General features: G+C 36.6%; 2 protein-coding genes across 3 annotated transcripts; both read left to right on the top strand.

Moving 5' to 3' along the window:
• The first annotated feature begins 1,986 nt into the window (after positions 1–1,986).
• LOC102791504 (inter-alpha-trypsin inhibitor heavy chain H3-like) lies at positions 1,987–15,695 on the top strand. 2 transcript variants are annotated; one of them, XM_087834007.1, is made up of 23 exons: positions 1,987–2,109; positions 2,876–3,036; positions 3,154–3,258; positions 3,933–4,095; positions 4,203–4,313; positions 5,786–5,914; positions 6,054–6,170; positions 6,286–6,454; positions 6,545–6,655; positions 7,193–7,374; positions 7,471–7,650; positions 7,743–7,864; positions 9,006–9,244; positions 10,454–10,507; positions 11,674–11,709; positions 12,232–12,249; positions 13,201–13,248; positions 13,575–13,640; positions 14,118–14,225; positions 14,389–14,557; positions 14,976–15,124; positions 15,304–15,388; positions 15,479–15,695. In XM_087834007.1, the coding sequence occupies exons 1-23, from the start codon at positions 2,038–2,040 to the stop codon at positions 15,591–15,593; spliced, it is 2,709 nt and encodes a 902-aa protein (XP_087690133.1). In that variant the 5' UTR covers positions 1,987–2,037; the 3' UTR covers positions 15,594–15,695. The 2 variants fall into 2 exon arrangements, with proteins under 2 accessions (XP_087690133.1, XP_087690136.1); XM_087834010.1 differs by lacking the exon at positions 1,987–2,109 and adding an exon at positions 2,384–2,468.
• Positions 15,696–18,735: 3,040 nt separating this feature from the next.
• On the top strand, positions 18,736–19,728 carry LOC148103874 (zinc finger MYM-type protein 1-like). The gene has a single exon (XM_087838230.1). The coding sequence runs from the start codon at positions 18,751–18,753 to the stop codon at positions 19,726–19,728; it is 978 nt and encodes a 325-aa protein (XP_087694356.1). The 5' UTR covers positions 18,736–18,750.
• The last annotated feature ends 995 nt before the right edge of the window (positions 19,729–20,723 follow it).

Below are 20,723 nucleotides of genomic sequence, written 5' to 3' on the forward strand. Positions count from 1 at the left end.
GTAGTTGGTATATGAGGCAGTAAACAAATTGAAGGTTTTTCAAACACATTCAGCTCCACAAAAATGTGATAAATGTTTGTCAGAAATAATAAAAAGAAACTCTGATCCTTCTTTAAAAGTTTTTTTTCTGTTATTGTGGTGGAGATGATCACAACTTCTTCAATCATCTTGAGCAGGGACGTGGCTAAATACTGGTATGTGAGTACTCTTCCAAACACTCTTAACCCAGGCACAATGTACATTCCAAATTCCTTTAAATATTATTATTATTTTAAATATGTTTATATTGTGTATTCTGTAAAATAGTCAGATGTCTATTCATATTAATGTACAGAATTCACCTGCTTGCTGCTACTACTGCACATTCACCCAATGTATGTGTATATATATATATATATATATATATTTATATTAATTTTTCCACAGACAAACTCATAGTTTGAATTCCGTTCAAATGTTCCAGTATCATAACAATGATCGTGATAACCATTTTCTCGGTAAAGATCTATTTATTTTTTCCAACAGCAGTTTTATTTTGCTTTCTTATTTTAATCTTATTACAGACGCAATAAAATAAAAACCTTTAAGATTATCCGACTAGTAACGGAATGCATTTATATAGTGCTGGGTGGAGGCAAGCTACACCAGCGCTTGTAATGAAAAGAAGAAGTTTCTATCTGCTTGTAACCTACAGGCTGTCCACCTCGTATGTGTAAAAATAACCCTTAGTGCGCCCATATTCAGAAATCAGGCCTAAATAATTTTATTAAAACACCCTCGGAACAGGTATTGTGTGGGAAAGAGTTTTCTTTTTTTAGCATCTCTTTTACAACAGGAGAGCATTAGCAGAAACGCTCAATAGACAGAAAAACAGAAACCCTAAAAGAAAACGGTCTTGTTTTACGCACATCAAGAAGGAGTCAACAACCCCTCTAATTGTTATTAGGGTTTTCGTTGATGTACATTGTCTCATCCTGGACTGTGGTGCTGACACTCACCTTGGCCTCCTTCCTTCTGCTTAGCGTACAGCCTCAGGGTGCTGGACTTGGGTTGAAACCCTCCATGCATGGTCAGGAGCTTTCTTGTCTTGATGTCAGTGGCTTCTATCTCCTGCTTTGGCCAGCTTACTATCCCAGCCAGGTACCTGATCACAGGCAGGGCGTAGGTGTTGATAGCCTGGATCTGGTTGACTCCTCAGGACTTGCCTGACCCTCTGAAGGTAATTGGTGGTTGCTGCTTGCCTAGCAGTGTCTTCATTGTTTCCATTTGCCTGTGGGATGCCCAGGTACTTGTAGCTGTCCTCTATGTCTGCAATGTTGCCTTCTGGTAGTTCAATCCCCTCAGTTCTAGGCATTCCAGGATCCATATGTGGATCATTGAGTCATAGGCCTTCTTGTAATCAATCCAGGCAGTGCACAGGCTAGTCAGTCTTGTCAGTATTTTATTTTTAAAAAAGGACTTGCTGGTTTGAAAGTCAGAATATTACAAATCCAATCATATGAAATCCACTCTGGAAAAATAAGTAAATACATACACAAATAAATGTAATTCTGGACTAACTGCCATGTGACTTCTAAATTTGCTATCACTGTCTTGAGTTTTCTCAGCACTTTCCTCACCTTGAAAGATTTTTTTCTTCTTTAAAAAGTTAGAAATACTTGAAGTATATACATTTTTGCTTGACACCAAACAATATTATTCACATACTTGTTTCATCAATAGAGTGGAGTCAATTTGTCTCTTTCATTTAAATTGACCAAAACAGTATTACCTATCACAGAAAAGATTCTTGTTGTGACAAAGTCCTTGTGATGTGCACTGGTTTGACCCTCAATGTCAACATTAAAGTTTACAGAAACTGCCGGATTTCTGGTAAATTACTGCTTTGGGGGAGTATTTTGTGTGGGTGGAAGGTGAAAGAGGAGGGAGAGAAAGTGAAGTTTGCCCTTTTAAAAAAATATATGTACACAATAATGTTGTCCATGTTTGACTTAAAAAGACAGTTTCAGCTGTGTTTGTGCTCTGCTAGGAGGCATCATGGAGAGAACTGTGGTGCAGCTCACCCTCATTGGGCTGCAGCTGGCTTTGACTTCCACACTGCTAAACAAGGTAGGGTCAAAATACATAAACGGCCATAGCACCACTTTAAAGATCCATAAATTTAAAATTAAATATACACGGTTAAATAAATAGTTTAAAAACCAAAAGCTAAAGAAAACAAACTTTTTATGTACCTCTGCAATTAATATTTCACAGATAATGAGATATCTGAGGTGTGCGATTGAATATTTTGTGTCTCAGCATCTTTCTGTCAGTTCAACACCAAACTCGGTGGGTTGAAGGTTCTTGTGACAATCCTCAGGATTTTTTCATTCATTTTTGTTCATGTGCTGTGTGTGTGTACAAGTCAGCTGACACATTAACACTGGCAGTTGCGCATTACTTTGGAGACAAAAAGAAGGATTTGGGTAAGATGAAGTGTTCTGCTAAGCAATATAACATCATGTAATGTCCCATGAAGTGAAAGAATTCTAACTGTATGTGTTTGTATGTCTACCTTATCCTTTCTGTGCATCCACAATCACAGATCTCATTTTAATTGTTTGAGCTTGTTATTTGATGATGGTGTTGATTGGTTAAGGTAAATTTGGCTTGTTTAGTTGTTTGAACTATGGAAACATGTGTTGGATATTTCTAACAACTCCCATTGTGATGCATAAAAAGTAAAAGTATAAATGTAAGTGAGTGTCATGTTCTTTTGAGTGTGTGCACTGAACACTAGATGAAAACTAATTTTAGGGTTTTTGCAGGGAGACCAATAAAATTCCACTGAAACCAGCCAATGAGATCGGTTAACCCTGTCGTTTTTTCTCAGGATGACTGGGACGTCTACAGCTTTCACATCAACTCCACAGTGACCAGTCGTTATGCCACCACTGTCATCACAAGCCATGTGGCCAATCGTATGGATGAGTCAAAGGAAATTGAATTCCATGTTCGGATTCCCAAGAATGCCTTCATCAGTAAATTCCAAATGTGTGTGAAGTTAAAGTGATCTGTAACCATCCAGAGACATTTGTAAATTCTACACTGAAGAACAAATTGCCTGATATTTAGTAGTGTGTAAACAAGGGCTTTCTTGGTCCTCTTCAGGTTTATCGATGGCCAAGTTTATGATGGTGTTGTGAAAGCTAAGGAGCAAGCTCAGCAGCAGTACACTGAAGCTGTGTCCCGTGGTGAAAGTGCTGGGCTTGTCAGGTATTTAAATTCATTAATTAACTTAAAGGTTTATGTGAAAAAATTCTCAGTAACATTTTTTTAATGTCTTCTTCTGTATCTTCAGTTCTCTAAAATTAATTTTGTTTAACTGTGTGAGGAGGAAAAAACCTTTTAGCAGGGATTAAAGTGAAACAATGACATCCCGGGTTGCACAGCTCAGTAGGTTAGATTAGAAAGTTAAATCTTACATGTCATATCCTCATTTATTGTAGATATTTTAAATCAGATATTGAACCAATTCATGATGTTTTGCTGAATTCTGTTTTTCTGAAGGAGTGTACAAAACAATTTAAGTGTACTAAATTAGCCACAGGCTATAGCTTACATAAGTTTGTACACTTTTGAATGCAGTTGTCCAAATCCACAAAGAGCAGTGAAAACTGGAGGTTAGCAGGTTAGCTGAGCACACTCTTTACACAAAGAAAAATAAAATTAAAAAAAGCTCACAAAAGGGATTAGTATGTGACTTATTACAAAGTAATTCTTTTCCCCACACTACACTGCATACTACCTGATCTTAGGGGTCCTCCCACCTGCCAAATATCACTTTAATCCTTGCCTTTTAGTCAGTTTACTCAAAAATCAAGTTTGTTCTTCAGGAATAACTGATTTTTAAATGCATTTATATGAAGTAATTATTGTTTCTGCTACAGTTCTGTAGGGAGGACTCTGGAGGAATTTAAGACCTCTGTAACTGTGGCTGCTCACAAAAAGGTCACTTTTGAACTCACATATGAGGAACTGATGAAACGCAAACATGGCAAGTATGAGCTGCAAATTCATGCTCGACCCATGCAGCCTGTCAGAGACTTCAAGGTGACTTCCATCTTGGTATCTGTTCAGTGATTGTTTAGGAAAACAATGCTGAGATAAGACCACACATGATTAGATCTTCTGTTTTATTTTATTATACTTGTTCCCAGGTGGATGTGTACATTCACGAGGAAGCCGGCATCAATTTCATCGATGTGAAAGGAGGCCTGAGCACCAAAGCCCTCGCTAATGCCATCACCAAAACACATGTTAATAAACAGGTACAGTTATAACACAAAAGTCAGTTTTATAAACACTAAGAGTCACAGCAGTTTGCAATAAGAGGAAGCCTAGAAAAAAATCTATGCATACAGCAAAGAGATGTGGCAAAGGAAAAGGCTCTTAGTGGGTTGTATGTGAGGCTGGACACTAAGAAAGGAGAAAAGGACTTTGAGATTGAGAGATCAAACTGGAGAGAATATGCAGCAGGTTAGCGTAATAGGTAATGGTAATGTATTAACAAATGAAGAGAGTTTGTTGAAAAATTGAATAAATAATTTGAGGAACTGAAGAAAATGAGACAGAAAGGAGGACAGATGGAGGAATGACAGTGAATCATGAAGTGCAGAGGATTATTAAGGAGGAAGTTAGGGCAGCTACGAAGAGGATAAAGAGTAAAAAGTCAGTTGATTTACATGACGTATGATAGATTGCCAAGTAGAACTGTGGGACTGCATGAGAAACAGTGGTGATGTGTGTCGCTGAAGTGACAGATTTGTAGTGAGGAAAGGTGGAGGTATGCTCTAGAGAGAAGAGGAATGAACGTCGGTAGAAACAAGAAACATGACAGAATGCATGTGTGTGAATGAGAGATAGAAGAAGATAGTGATTAATAATAATAATAATGGATTGGATTTATATAGCGCTTTTCAAGACACCCAAAGCGCTTTACAATGCCACTATTCATTCACTCTCACATTCACACACTGGTGGAGGCAAGCTACATTTGTAGCCACGGCTGCCCTGGGGCAGACTGACAGAAGCGAGGCTGCCATATTGCGCCAGTAAAGTGGTAAAGTAGTAAAGTGTCTTGCCCAAGGACACAACGACCAGGACAGAGAGGCCAGGGATCAAACCGGCGACCTTCCGGTTACAGATATGCTTCCCAACCCCCTGAGCCACAGCCGCCCACAAATTGATTACAACTACAAATTTTGTTAATGCAGTACCAACTGAATGCCCAATGATCACATCTGTTATATACTGACTTCAACTGTCCCTGTGTGCTGTATCATATCTCTGGGATTAAGTGACATAATGTAATCGAATCCTACAGTATTTGCATTGTTGTTTTGGGTCATGTTAGGCTGGAACTATTGAAGTCTTCCTGCGCTATATATGTCAGAATGTTGAGCAATTCCCCACTTTTACTCATAATAATGAATTCTAAATTTCCTTTAATATTTTATGCATTAAACGCATTACGAGACTTTTATTGAACCTCAAACAAAAAACTCCCGAGTTGTTTTTTTTTTTCAATGGGGAGTTTAAATTGTTTAAAAATCACAGCATTTTCTCTTTATTTCTAATCTACAGTGTCCAAACCTTTTGGTAACAATGACTTGTATATGCACCTTTTAGATTTATCAAGCCAAAGCAATGAGAAGTACAGGACAGTGTTTTGACAGAAATTAAAATCACTGACCTCTCACTCGATGAAGAGTCTAAAGAATGCAATTCTTTCTGTTTCTAGGCATGGGTGTATTTCTATCCAACAGTGGATCAACAGACAATGTGTGACAACTGTGGAGAGCAGGGTATGAATGGAGATCTGGTTATTGTTTATGATGTCAACAGGAACAATGGATTGGGAGACATCAAGGTAAACCCTGATCAATTAGCAATTTGCACACAACATAAAACTGCATGGGCCAGAAAAGGTTTTGCAAATAAGTACCATATCCTTTGTCTGGCTATTAAATAAAAATTTGACTAAAGCAATCTTTTTTCCTGCTCTTTAGAAATCTGCTGGGTACTTTGTTCATCACTTTGCTCCATCCAATCTTCCCCGAATTTCCAAAAATGTCGTCTTTGTTATTGACAAAAGTGGCTCAATGCAAGGCAGAAAAATAGAGCAGGTAAATGGTTTAAAGGGTCTGATATGTCTATCATTTACGAAAACACTATTTCTTTTAATGTCTTTTTTAAATCTTTTATAAAAGTCTGTAAGGTGTAAATGCTGTTTTTGCCCAGACTAGGATTGCGTTAATCCATATTTTGAATGACCTGGCAGAAGATGACCATTTTGGTTTGATCACTTTTGATGGCAACATTTTTCCCTGGAAATTGGAACTTGTTCAGGCCAACAGTAAAAATGTGGAAAGCGCCAAAAACTTTGCATGCAACATTCAAGCTGGAGGATGTGAGGAGTTGCAGAAATCAGTATATATCTTTTAATATCAAACAGTTAACAGAAGAATTATAGTACTGAAACTCTGTTGTTGACTTTCAGACACAGACATCAATCAAGCACTGCTGCAAGGAGCAAATATGCTGAACACACATGACAGAGAAGGTTCAGCATCAATCCTTATACTCCTCACAGATGGACAGCCAACCAAAGGTTGTAACAGATAACACCTGTACAAAAATGTGCACAAATACTTCCGGACTTAATGATTTTAGTCAATGATTTTATTGTGATTTCAATAAGGAGAGCTCATTTGAAAGACTTGAACATGGTTTAATGAAGAACAGTTTGAGAGTTGGCGATAAGACTTTGACAAATCAACATGGCAGAGTGGAGTCTAGTAACGGTAGGACAGGACTTCTCAGAGTCTAGATGCAGAGGTAGAGGTGTAGGATCTCCAACTAGGTACAAATGAGGAGGTACAACAAATGAGTCTGAAAGGCAGGCTGATAGAAGAGCACTGAGAGCTTTAGCACTTGTAGAAGGCAGGCAAGGCTGGAGTGATGATGACAGCATGGAGTTTGGACAGCATGTGTGATGTAAAGAATTTGCAGCACAACACTCAAGAATGCAGGGAGATTAATGAGTACAGATCAGTTATTCAATATTTTTCGTTTTAGCTTTTTGTTTTATCAAGTGTGGGATTCCATTGTTTTTGAGCTGAACTGACTGCGTCTTATGTATTTTCAGGGGTGACAAATCTGGAGAAAATACAGTCAAATGTCAGAGAGGCTGTTGCAGGCAAATTCCCAGTTTACTGTCTGGGTTTTGGTTTTGATGTTGATTTTGAGTTCCTTAAGAAAATGTCGCTGCAAAATAACGGTGTGGCACGACGGATTTATGTAGACTCTGATGCTGATTTACAGCTGAAGGTATTTTGTATTCTTCCTACCACATGATTTGAAATCACTACAAATTTAGGAAGAAATTAGCATGATTTGTATCATGTCCACACTGTATGTCAACAGGGTTTCTATGAAGAGGTGGCAACTCCTCTGCTGACAGATGTGACAATGATCTATGTGGGTGGGACCAATCTAACCCAGACTAACTTCAGTCAGTATTATAATGGTTCTGAGATTGTGGTGGCCGGACAGATCACAGACAATGGCATTGAAACCTTCACACCTCAAGTTGTGGCTATTTCGGTAATGTTTGATCTAAGATATTTATCAGCTGTAATCTTGTGAAAGTTTTTTTCCCTGCATATTGACATTACAATATATTTTAATTATGACAGAGTAATAGAAGGTTAGTATTTTCTGACCCAAATGCCATTGTGGAATCTGGTGGAAGTGTGTCTGATGACCTTATCCAAAGAGTTTGGGCCTACCTCACAGTTAAACAGCTTCTGGACAAAGAGTAAGTACCATATATGCCATCTTTTGTCATGGTCCTGAGTCCGTGACTCAGTGATTTTGTGTTTAGTGTATTTATTGATGTTATTATTATTATTATTTGTGGGCTGTTTTGGGATGGTTTGTGTTTTGGATACTGGGTTTCTGGGTTTGTGCTCCCTCTGTTGGTCCCTGGTGTTAGTGTTCCCCTGTCTCGTCAGGTTAATCAGGTTTAGTTTATCCTTAGTTCTGTTTTGCCATCCCCACTTTGTGTTCTGTTTTCTGTAAATAAATCACCCTGCATCCCAAGTAAGTGCTGCATTCGAGTCCTCCGTTTCCACACATCACACGGCTGCTGTCCCACTTCTTGTGTTATTTCCTAATCAGCTACTTTTTAAAGGGCAGGAACACAAATTTTTCTCTTCATTAACTGTCGAGTGCATAACTAATCTGTGATATTGGATAAGGCCCATCATATATTTCCCTGAAACCCAAGGTAACGTCTTTAGATCATTTAATGTGACTTGCAGTCCAAAAGGCAAAAGTTCGTTTGGTCAAAAGTAACATTAATAGTTACAATGTAGCATGAATTTATGGGCAAGGAGAAGGAGAGTCATAGTTTCCTTTCTTTCCATCCAAGATTGATCATGTTTGAAGAACTCAGCGACCATTTTAAAATGTTTTCCCTGGCAAGAAACAATTTGTCCACTATAGAGTTTTGAATCAGCTTCCGAAGTTGTGTGCTTATTCATGACATAGATGGCATCCCACGGTCTCAACAACTAAGCTGCAATTTACAAAACAAGTTAAAAATCTACAGCTACAACAAAGACAGGAAATTATGTTTACTACAGCAGCAGAATACAGTTAAAATTCAGCATCTTGGCTCTAAAGTCAACTCTCCCACAAATATGTCAAATAAAAAGAAGGAAGGATGTTTACATAACAATGAGTTTATCTATTTTTTCCCATGTTTCTATGTCCATATTAGATTCCACTAAAATGTTCTTTAATTTTCCAAAGTTGGGACTCAAACTGTAATTTTAAATTGCCAGGGAATACCTGGGGACATGGAAGAATTAAAGATACGTAAATATGTGTAAATTACTTTATCATATATTACTACTAAATCAATCATTATATTTACTTAATGCTTTATGACACAGGCTCCAGTTATCTGGACCTGAGAAAGAGCAAGTGAAGAAGGAGGCTTTGAGTCTCTCACTGAAGTACAGCTTTGTGACGCCGCTCACATCTATGGTTGTCACAAAGCCTCTGGGAGAGACCATACATGTGCTTCATAAACCCAAGGAAAGTGAAGCACCACAGAGAAGGAAGCCCCCTGGACGTCAATCCATTTCAAGACACCGTGGTACTTCTACTGGTCACAGGAGTGATAATGTTGGTGAGCAGCACAAACAAAGACAATGCAAAAGAGTAGTATTCATCATGACGTTTTCTTTTAATTGTTAAAAATTATTTTCATTATTATTTCATTATTTTCTCTTCCTAAATGCAGATATTTACATTTCTCACTGAAAAAATTAAATACTTAAAAGAACTTTACACCAAAATGACATTAAATATAGTATGAGTTTGCTTTTTTGGTAATTATGACTCTGTACACCACCGAAAGTTTTAGCTTTAATTCTAGAGGTTTAACAAAAACACTTTAACTGTTTAAGACTTTTTTTTTCTATATTTCATATTTTTGTTTATGCACAGAAATACGTCTCAAAGTGTTACAAATGTGTATAATATGATCCACAAGCATAAACACAATGACATTTTCTTTGTCTATATTGTGTGTGACACATTGACACACACAAACAAAAAAAAATTTCTCCTTATAGTCTCAGAAAACTATAAACATTGTCCTGTATAAAATGATTCCATACTGCACAGGGACAGCTTTACTACATCAAGATAAAGAAACAGTGAGGGTGACTACACTTTGATGACACAAATTTGGATGTCAGAAATTATTACGACCACTCGGAGCAATTGCATTAGATACAGAGCAGCTGCTATCTCAGATACAGTACATCGTGGCCTATTAAAGAAGATGCCCATTTGTTTATGAGCCATCTCACTTCAACTTTGTCAGCCAGCCTCTTTCCCTTCAACTTTTTAGCTGCACAAGAGGCAAGCTACAGACCAAGTCCACCAGTAGCAAGAAGTCAAGTTATTCTGATTATTCAATTTTTTATAATTATAAAAGCATAATTTTATTGCACTTAAATTCTTACGTTTTTTTTGTCAGTCTAAGCACTTTTGACCATCTCAAGGGTTATCTAATGTGATATTAGCTGAGAGCAGAAATATTCAGGATAGTTCTGTAAGCTAACAATAATGTCAGCCTGCTGTTAAGGTTTAAGTGAGTAAAAGCGATTGTACGTGTACTTTTAGACATTTTGTGCACAGGAAGGTTTTTCTAATAAGAGAAAATGATCAGAATAGTTAAAAAGTTAACAGTTAAAAAAATATATGTAAATGATCAATATTTATTCAGGTTTGGTATTTAGGTTAGTGCGCATTTGTAAAATTGTTTTACATTTGATTGAAATACTGTCATGTTTTTTTCCACATCAATTAATTCTTTTTTTCTTTTCAGCAACAACTGCTGTTGAGAGAGCCTTTGAGGGCTGGTTCTCCTCACTTGATCCAGGTACTCTGTTAGGATAGAATTAAATAAAATGCATTTTTCTTTTTATGGAGATAAAAATGTCAAAAAAAAAACCACAACACATTACCATAGTTAAGTATTCACTTTGACAGAATACAACAGTTTAACAACTGACTCTTACATACTGTACCTACATGCACATTTTCAACCTCTACTTTTTAATATGGTGTTTTCTAATTTAAATATTAAGACATTTTATTTCCCTAAAAATGTAGTTTAGTATAATATGAGAACCCTTAACTTAGTTTTAAGTACATTTTTTAAAGCAATGGGAAAAAAATGGATACATAGCTACCATCTTGTACTACTGAATATATTACACAATTTGATGGTATAGCATTAAACAGCAATACCCTACAGTTAATACTTAATGCTTAATTAATTCAAATAGGATTAAACACATTTTCATTATCTGACTCATCAGTTAAATTTCAAACGTTTCCCATAAATTTATCTGAACCTTCTCAATAAATATTACAAAAATGTTTCGTAGTTTGCAGCATTACTCCTCCTTAGTATGCCATTTATAAATACAGATATAATATTATGACTATGACTATGATTATTACTTGTACTGGCAGTGACCATGTATATGTAACATGATTTCTGTAGGGTTTTGTAAGCCTTACAATTTTTTGTGTTCAAACCTTCCATGCAAACCCTCTCTTATGCCTGCCTTTGTTGAAAGTATTTCTTGGAGCTACATTAGTTTAATTTTTAATTTTCATTTATTTTAAATTTTCCAATCCAAATTTCTTCAAATAATAATAATAATAATAATAATAATAATAATAATAATGATAGCTTCTATCATCATCGTCAGTTTGCTCCATAGAAGCAATTCCTGCTTTAATTTGTTTTTCAAAAAAAATGTTTGGATTTATAAGAGGAAGACATTTAGTTTATGACTTGATTCATTCATGAAACCGTTAGGCCATTTGAGTAGTTCATTATTATATACATAGCTGGTTATCTGATTGTTCAGGTTTTCTATGAATTATTGCAGTGTCTTCACCTTACAATACAAAGTGCCCAGATGTTGATGTGATTTGGTGTTAAATACATTAAATTAAATTGATTTGACTATAAATGTAAATGTGATGCTTATTTCTTACTTTCATGTGATCTTTTTGCTGTTCTTGTTACAGGAGAAATGATAGATATTTTACAATTTGTTAATGGAGGTATGATATGACACATGCTGCATACTATATTCTGATGTAACTACTGAAAAGATTTATACTGAATATTAAACTAACTGAAGTACAAATAAACATTTGAACTAAAGCTACACTGAAATGAGCAAGTACAGCTAGGAAAGTAACTAAATGAAGTGAAAAACATTTTTTTTAATGGAGCTGGTAGTGTGTGTGTGTGTGTGTGTGTGTGTGTGTGTGTCTGTGTGTGTCACAATATTTCAGTGCAGCAGTAATTCGTGGAGATAGGAGTTAACACACTTGTTAACTGGTAATTCTACAGTGTGATTCTATAGTGGGAAGCAGATAAAGTACTACATGAATGTGGCCAGTAAGACCGGAAAAAACACTGTAAATGTCAGTTAATTTTTTTATACATCACAGAAATGCTAAACATTTTTGCAGAATTTTAGTATTAGTCTAATGTGAGTTTTTCTTTTTTTTTAAATTACTACGACTAATTTGAAATTGCAAAGTAAATTAATCGCTGTTTGTTTAATCTTTTTTCAGATAGAGGATTTTACTTTTGTGAGTATTTGGGATTTATATGCTTTTCAGTCTTTTGTGATTTTAAAAAAATAACCTTATAAGAAAACTCTCATACCTTTGCAATCTATTGTTGACAGTATGGAGTTACATATTTTTTTTTTAATTTAAAATTTATCTGACTTTATTTTCTTTTTTAATCCAGATTTAAATTATGTATTTTGTGTCACTTAAACATTGTGCTGCATGTTTTTGCTACATTTTGTTTTGATTTGTTTTTACTTTGCGTTTTTGAGTAAAACATGTTTCTATCATTTGAAAATGCATAAAAAGTAAGTTTAGTTTTTTTGTGGCAAGATGATATAAATCCTTATTTGACACAACATTTAAAGGATTGTTGTGGTTTATTTTAGAGAGTTTTTTTTTTAGTGAGTATAGTAATAATAGGGAATAGTGATCCTTGTAATTCAAATACTACACTACCATTAAGAGATTTCCTGCTTAAATTTATTACACCGGTAAAATATCAAATGCTTAGACTAAAAAAAACCCCAGAATATTCCAAAGTAACATGAAAAAAAAGTCATATGAATTCAAAAGTAGTATGTAGTGACAATAGGGAAAGGAGGAAGAGAACCGAGAGCAGTGGAGGTATTCTCTGGAGAAAATTCAGTAAACAACAGAATACATTTGTATAAATGAAAGGTAAAGAGGTGTAACAGTGAAGCTGCCAGGAACAGATGTAGTGAAGGTGGATAAGTTTAAATTACATAACTGAAAAATTGCTTATTAATTGTTCTTCTACCTCACCCGTTTTCATAATACTATTTGGTTTTCCATTGAAATCAGGTTTATGAAATTGTGTGGATGTGTCTCTGCTTCAGTTTTTTGCTGGAAAAAAGAGTATTAAATGCTATATTTTAGAGTTGTTTCTTTAAAGATTTTCTATGGTATTTTTTTAAAGAAACTAATGTATTTAATTCTAACATTCAGCCTCGCCCTCTGGATCTCAATCCCACAAAAAACAACCTAATTTAAGAGGTAAATGTCTTTTTTTGTAGTGTACTGTAGTTCACAGCTGTTATTTTCTATTTCTATATATGTAACACCAACCAGTGTTCAACTAATAAGGAACTGGATAAGCCTCTTCAGTCATTCTAATAATTGAATTATCTACATTTACATCGTAGGTTGGGTAACAGTTAAAACTTAACATATCTGTTGAGTATTTTGCTGTAATGCATCAGAAAATGTTGATGTTTACTACACAAATATATTCCACAGCCATACAATAAACTTTAACTTTTTTTTCTTTTGGCTTTGCAATATTAATGTATGTAACTAGAATTTTGTAAATCTGTTTACAGAAACCTTACTTGATATATTCATACATCATTATTCACCTCATGGCAATCCTCTGCAACCAACTGATGGTACTGTATTAAATACATATAGTTGGAGTTAAATATATATATATAATTATTTTTAATAATAATTTTCTGAAATTTTTAAACATCCGCATTAGGCATTACCCACTTTAACAGAAATCTGAACCTACAATAACATCTGATGTGCCAGGCTCAAAACTCATATTTAATTCATTTATTTAGTTTTCTTTGACATATTAGAGTAAAAAAATATTTTCAATTACTTTGTTGTTTTTGTTTTGTTTTAACAATCACATAATACATGAGAAAAACAGCTAGGAAAAAACAAACAATTTTTTAGGAATGAAATACTCCATAAGTCAGGCTCTATATTTTATATGTAATAACAAATCCCTCTTTCAAAAACCTTCAAAATTGTACATGTTAATGAAACTAAAAACGAGTATGCAAGTGCTTGATTTTTGGCTAAGAGAAAAGTCAAATTTATATCTCCATTCTAACTCTGTATCTATGTATCTCTAGCTCCTCTTCTCCACAGGTTTTTGTTAAAAGCAGAGAATCAGACTGTTCCGCTGTGCTTTGATGTCAGTGGTGCTCTCAGCCTTAAACTTCTTCATCATCCCAGCAGGGGTCAGTAGTCTTCAGTTTCGCTGAGCTAATGAACTCTTGTTAATTAGCTCAGCTGTATTTCCTGTGAAATAAAATTTCATTATTGGTTCTACCTCATCTCCGTTGTTATAACAATCCTCCAACTTGTGGTGTGGTTTTGAGTTGCACTTCTCTTTTGTGCTAGAGCTGTTTGTGAATGGTGAGCTTGATTCAGTTGCAACCGGAGGTTTCAAGAGAATTTTCATACACTTCCAAACTAACAAGCATTTTGAGATTGACACCAAAGGGGTCACTGTACGAGATGGACAGACAGAAACACATCACACTGGACAGGATCTGGTCACTGCTGGAAGGTGATTTTACAGTATAATGATCAAGGCTACTCAATACTACAATACTCTCAGCATTGTGTACAGATGTGTGTCCGTATTCACATGTGGTTAAATGAGACTTGCATGGTATTTAATGGCTTGAATTACTTTCAGTGACTCAACTCACGAATCATAGTATTAGAATATTGGAATTTGATTAACATATTTCCTACTGTATGTTATACTTACCTTTCTAATACAGGGCAACATCAGCAGGGCTAAAATCTGCCAAAATATACTTGAAACTTTTAATATATATATGTGTGTGTGTGTGTATATGTGTGTGTGTGTGTGTGTGTAGGTGTGTGTGTGTGTGTGTGTGTGTGTAGGTGTGTGTGTGTGTGTGTGTATATATATATATGTGTGTGTATATAAGTCAAATATTTATATATTTTTCCAGTGCCACAATGATTATGCGCAACAATGAAATAGACATTGCAGCAGGAGACATGCGCCTGGTTATTTTAGTTCATAAGAAGAACAGCATTAAATTCCTTTGGCCAGTTTTAAGACAGCATCCTTCAGCCAACAACACTGATGGACTTTTAGGTGAGTGAAAAGTTCATTTCTTTTTCAAATGTTGCATACCATTACTTGTGAAGTGTGTGCAGCATTTGCTTGCATCATATTATTATTACAAAAGTTTGCACCCAAAGGTGGTGCTTTCTGTAAAAAGACTTTGTTGTGTGGATATTCAATGTTTGTTTGTTCTCACGTTCTTTTTCCAGCTCTAAAGTCAGCAGTTTATGAGGAGGTACAACAAGTTGCGGCTACAAAACTAAAGATTAAAAACCAGGAGATCAATGTTACTAGGTACATATTGTTTTTTGTTGTTGTTTATGATATTTACCATATTTTATTATGTAAACATAAATGAAATTTTCCCCTCCCTTTCTTTTGTAGCGGCGATGCCAATGACTATAGCATTGCCTCTCCTCTCATGATGAACTGCTGGCTCACATCTGCTGACTCTGCCTTGCAGAGACCACTGGCCGATTTCATTGTTCCACAACTTTAACTGGAAACAGTGAAAAACTATTTGATTTAAGAAGAGAATATGGAAAATACTTGCAACACCTGCTTCCACCATGAACAAATAAAAATATCTTGGATTGTTTAATGACTCACAATTTTCATTTTATTGAAAAAATGGGTATGAAGTCAAAATAATACATCCAACTGTGTGAATTTCATTAAAAATGAAGATGAATGTCACGGCTGCCGGGGCGAGCCGTGAGGTGTTGTGAGAATGAGGACCCAAAATGCAGGCAGCAGACTGATGAAGTGTGTGGCGTTTATTTACAAAGTGGCAGTGGCAAAAACACGCAAGCTCTTATTTTTCTCTTCTCTCCGCGGAGCATCGGCCACATTGCATCTGTTACCGTAGACAGTGACGGGGGTGTCGCTGATCACCGATGAGGACCAGTCGCCGCTGCCTCCCATGCTTGTGGCGTCGGGAGAGCAGATCTCTTCCCCGTCCAAGTACAGAGGAACGCAGGGTTGCAGAGTGAAAGGTTCCATCTTGTCTGTGCATAGAAAAGTGTGTGCCGGCCCCTCTGTTTTTATTCTTCTCCCTCCACAGACCCCCCTCCCTCTAAGGGAGAAAACATAATTTTTTTTCCCACCGGATGCGATTAGTCACACATATGAGTAGTAATACGATGGCACTAGTCCAATATGGCGGCCAACCAAACCGGTGTTATGCCAAAAAGTGATAGTCTGCCAAAAACTGATTTCCAATGTTTCTGTGTATTTTTTATGCGTAATATCTTTACGTATGTTCGTAAATAGACTTCGGTGAACAGGGTTTACAAAGGGGTTATATAGAGAATTAAAAAATTATCTGTTTTTAAAGTATCTTTATAACTCTGTGTTATTGTACTTAAATTATAACCAATCCGGTCCTTTATCCCCACTTAAAATATTTTTACAGAACTATTGTAATATTTGCTGCCATTTCTGCTGTCCTCTTGGCCAACTTACTCTTACAAAAGACATTTTTCATGTTAATGAGATTTTTTTAACTGCATAAATAAAGGTTATATAAAAGTCCCTGCCAAAAACTGATTGCAGCTTCTACCTTGTTACACGAATGTTGTTTGTGGTTCAAGATGACTTTATGTCATCCATGAGGGATGCATTTGACATGTTTCACATATTATAGCCCAACAAGTTATAGCAGTTTAAATACGAGCAATCAGTTTTTGGCAAATACCGGAAATCAGTTTTTGGCACAATACCCGATTGACAACCTGTTTGACAGGTTTCGTTCGTGTGTGCATGCGCGTTCAGGTGTGCTCGGGGTATGCGAGTTCATGTGTGGAAACACACAGGGCGTCAGAGAGATTTTATGAGTTTATGTGTTTTTAACTGGGTTTTAATTTAAACAAACCATAGGGTTTTTAATTAAACTATTTTATCGCTTTGGCATGTCTCAACATTCAGTTATGCAGACATATGTGTTCTTAAGAGCAATTCTTTGTTTTTGCGTGGAGGGGTGGAAGCCGTTTTGCTTCACAGTGCGCATCAACAAAGCTGGAATGCTTTTTATTTACATCTAGTCAAAAGTGTTGGTAACAGTGTTTTAATCACACTAATTTTGTGATTCTGACAATATCTCAGCATGCAGCGATGCAAGCATTTTATTTTAAAAACGGCACAAATGGGAATTTCTTCTAAATGGGCAATGTCAGCCTGTTCACAAGCGTTTAATTTAATCAAACCCCTAATTTTTAATCTAACTACTTTTTACGCATCTACTGGGGTTTCTTTCACGGGTTGATGCGATCATTTTATTTAAAAATCGGGATTTCGGAATGTTGAACTAAGAGGGAGACAGAGCCAGCTAGTTTTTTAACACAGTAAATGGTCACAAATAACATTCAGCCCTTTAGAAAATAAACGCTATTGGGCTACTTCTAAAACACGTTGCACACGATGTCACCTTTTCCCCCAAAGCAGCCAGTATCGCTCTTTCAAACTAATAGTGTTTTAATCACACTCATTTTGTGATTCTGATGTCACAGCATGCAGTGATGCAAACATTTTATTTATTTAAAAATGGATCAAACGGGAATTTCTTCCGTAAGGGGTTTCATAGTTGTAGAGTAGTTTTTAACACAACAGATGGTCGCAAATAACATTCAACCCTTTAGAAAATAAACGCTGCAGTGATACTTCTAAAACCAGTCGCACAGACCCGCTCCGTCTTTTCAACAGCTGGTTAATTGTTTGAAATTGTTCAGGATTGCAAAAGCCCACCGCGGGTATCATTTAACTGTTGTGATTCCATAGGAAGACAAAAGATAGGTGTATCACTTAGTTGTTGAGAGTACCATGCGAACAAGGGCCCAACCTATTGTTTAAAGTGGCCGGTATCAGCTCTTTTTGTAATTCCTCGAGAAGGTAAAAGCCCCGCAGATGTACCAGTCGAGCAGGGTCTCGCCTATTTTCTGAAGTAGCCAGCAACATGCCCAGCAGGTGTATCGCCCCCAGACTTATCGGCCCCCCATCTATTGTTTTTGGAAGCACCCGGTCCTATATGAAGCGTTCCTCAGAGCGTGAGACCCTCACCATTTCACGTCAGGACCAGCGCCGGTGCAGACTATTTTCTACCCACACAGAGCATTTCTGACAGGCTGGCGTTGCTTATGCGTAAGAGAAAAGCCACAATACAAAGCGGTTCTCTGCTCCAAGACATCGCGGGTCCTTTCACACAGTAAGCATGTGTGTTATAGCCAGCGCTTCATAAATGTCTGTTTGGCAGCGCAGATTATTCAAACTGTTTTTAAAACGTGACTCATTTGTTGTCCAAAAAACATTTCCTCTAAATTTCCAAAGTTTAAAACATAATCCCCCATCAAATGCACAGTATATCTCACCAACATCCCAGAATGACATGATTGACTGTTGTGCCCAGGAAGTTACTAGTGTCATTGTATCTGAAATGACACAGTCTATGCCATCATGGCAGATGAGGCAAGGGATGAAAAGGCAGAGCAGTTAGCTGTTTGTGTCAGGTACGTGTCAGAGGGGGCAGTGAAGGTTTCCTTGCACTTGCAGAGATAAAATCATTTGATGCCCCGTCCATTGCAAATGAGATTCAGCAGCAGATCCAAAACAATGGTCTTGCAGAGCTTAAGTGTGTAGCACAAACATGTGATGGTGCAGCCGTTATGAGTGGCTCCACCGGAGGTGTACAAGCACATTTGAGAAGGCTCCATCCTGAGGCTATCTATGTGCATTGTTATGCTCATCAACTCAACCTGGTTTTGTGCAATACTTGCAAGGCTGTCCCAGAGGCTGTGGAGCTTTTCAGCTTGTTGGAGTGTGTGTATTCTTTCTTCAGCACCTCCCTAGGCAATCATCATAAGTTCATGGAGACTCAGGCAAAGCTTGGATTGACAAAAACTGAGATTGTGCAATTTTCAAACACTCGCTGGGCATGTCAGTTGCGATCAATCAGTGCAGTTCTTGAGACATTGCCTGCCATTTTGGAGTGCCTATCTGCAATTGGATCCCCCATAGCTGTTGGTCTCAGAGCAAAGCTCTACAAATTCTCAGCAGTCTATGCACTACTGATGTTTCAGTCGATTCTGTCTGTAACCGAAGGACTCCACAAATTCCTACAGAAAGAGACTTTAGACCTGGCAGAAGCTTTTATCTGCAAACAAGCTGTGTATGACACACTTAAGGGTAAACACTCAGATGCATTTGCTACAGAGTTGTATGAGAAAACCAAGGCCCTGTGTAACACCCACAGTATCCCTGAACCAGGTGCCAAGACAAGGCACAAACAGAGGAAAATGGAGGATTTTGTCCTGGAGGCAACTGTGGGTTCACGCACTGAATTGAACAACTCAGACACATTGAAAAGAGAGTTACTTTTCCCTTGTGTGGATCGGATGGTTGGCGAGCTTGATCAAAGATTTTGCAGTGTAGATGCAGGGTTGCTAAAAGGCATCCAGGCATGCAGTCCTAAATCTGAGAACTTCTTGAGTGAACCACACTTGAATGAACTTGCAAAGCACTACAGACATGACCTGAAAAAAGAGGAGGTTCTGGTGAACAGAAACTTTCTTACCCGGAAAACAGAGGCTGGATGTCCACCCAAAAATATGTTGTCTGTGTACAACCTCCTTGATTCAGACTAGGGCTGGGCAAAACGATTATTTTCCTAATCGATGAATCTAGCGATTAATTTTTCGATGCATCGATTAATCTAACGATTCATTTTTTAATCCGATTCGATTTCGATTCGATTCGATTAACGATTTTTTTCCCATTATTTGACTTGTATAGCAATTTCACATTTACTAATTTATGTATATAAATGAAAAACACAAATGTATTCATTTGAAGACCTTTTAATAAAAAAAATTGCAAAATAAAGTTGTAGAGGTCGTACAATCAATACAATAGAGATAGCATTTAACAAGAAATGAAATGTGCAAATATATATAAAAGGAAAAGTTAACAAAACATTTCAAATAAACAGCAACAATGGTGTCTTTAAACAAACAAAATGTAACATTCACTTTGCATTCTGCCAAAAAGTGCTCTTCATTCACAAAACAAAATCCACAATAACATTGTAGTACAATCTTCTGTTTTTAACAAAAAATTTAATGTTTTGCAAAACAAATATAACAAAGGAAATCATAGCAAAAAATTAATAATATACAAACAGCAGCAATGGCGTCTTTGAACAAATAATGAAATGACAAGTTACCCCTAAGTAGGACTCTGTGACCCGTCCAAGCATCAGTGGTAAGGGAGATTTTGGATGTGGCTTTTTTTTAGTTCATTTCTTAGTTTCTCCACTGAAGTTTCATACTTTCTCTCCATCATGCTTGTAAAATGATGCCTAGACAGCAGAGTGTAACCTGTTGGAAAGTGGTGAATCCCTCACCCACAGCAAGTGGTCTCTTGTCTTTTAAAATCATAGATAAGACGCTCTCGGTAAGTACAGCCACCTCCTGGGGGGTGCATGGTGTACTTCTTCTCTGACAGTAGTCCTCCAGACTGTTTGTTCCTGAAATCATAAATCACACACAGCACACAGATGAAGTCGAATAATTACAAAATAATTATATGGAAAGCATAATATCAAAATAATTTGATAAGGATCTGGTTGAGATGAGTTGAG

Source organism: Neolamprologus brichardi, chromosome 3 (genome assembly GCF_056152115.1).
Source record: "Neolamprologus brichardi isolate AB-2024 chromosome 3, ASM5615211v1, whole genome shotgun sequence".
Taxonomy (NCBI): domain Eukaryota; kingdom Metazoa; phylum Chordata; class Actinopteri; order Cichliformes; family Cichlidae; genus Neolamprologus; species Neolamprologus brichardi.

What these genes read in the sequence shown, in the direction of transcription:
- LOC102791504 (XM_087834007.1), top strand. Translation starts at nt 2,038, where the DNA reads ATGGAGAGAACTGTGGTGCAGCTCACCCTCATTGGGCTGCAGCTGGCT. An exon ending in CAACATTCAAGCTGGAGGAT is followed by an intron (nt 6,455 to 6,544) that starts GTGAGGAGTTGC and finishes GTTGACTTTCAG; the next exon opens with ACACAGACATCAATCAAGCA. An exon ending in GATCTGGTCACTGCTGGAAG is followed by an intron (nt 14,558 to 14,975) that starts GTGATTTTACAG and finishes ATATTTTTCCAG; the next exon opens with TGCCACAATGATTATGCGCA.
- LOC148103874 (XM_087838230.1), top strand. Translation starts at nt 18,751, where the DNA reads ATGAGTGGCTCCACCGGAGGTGTACAAGCACATTTGAGAAGGCTCCAT.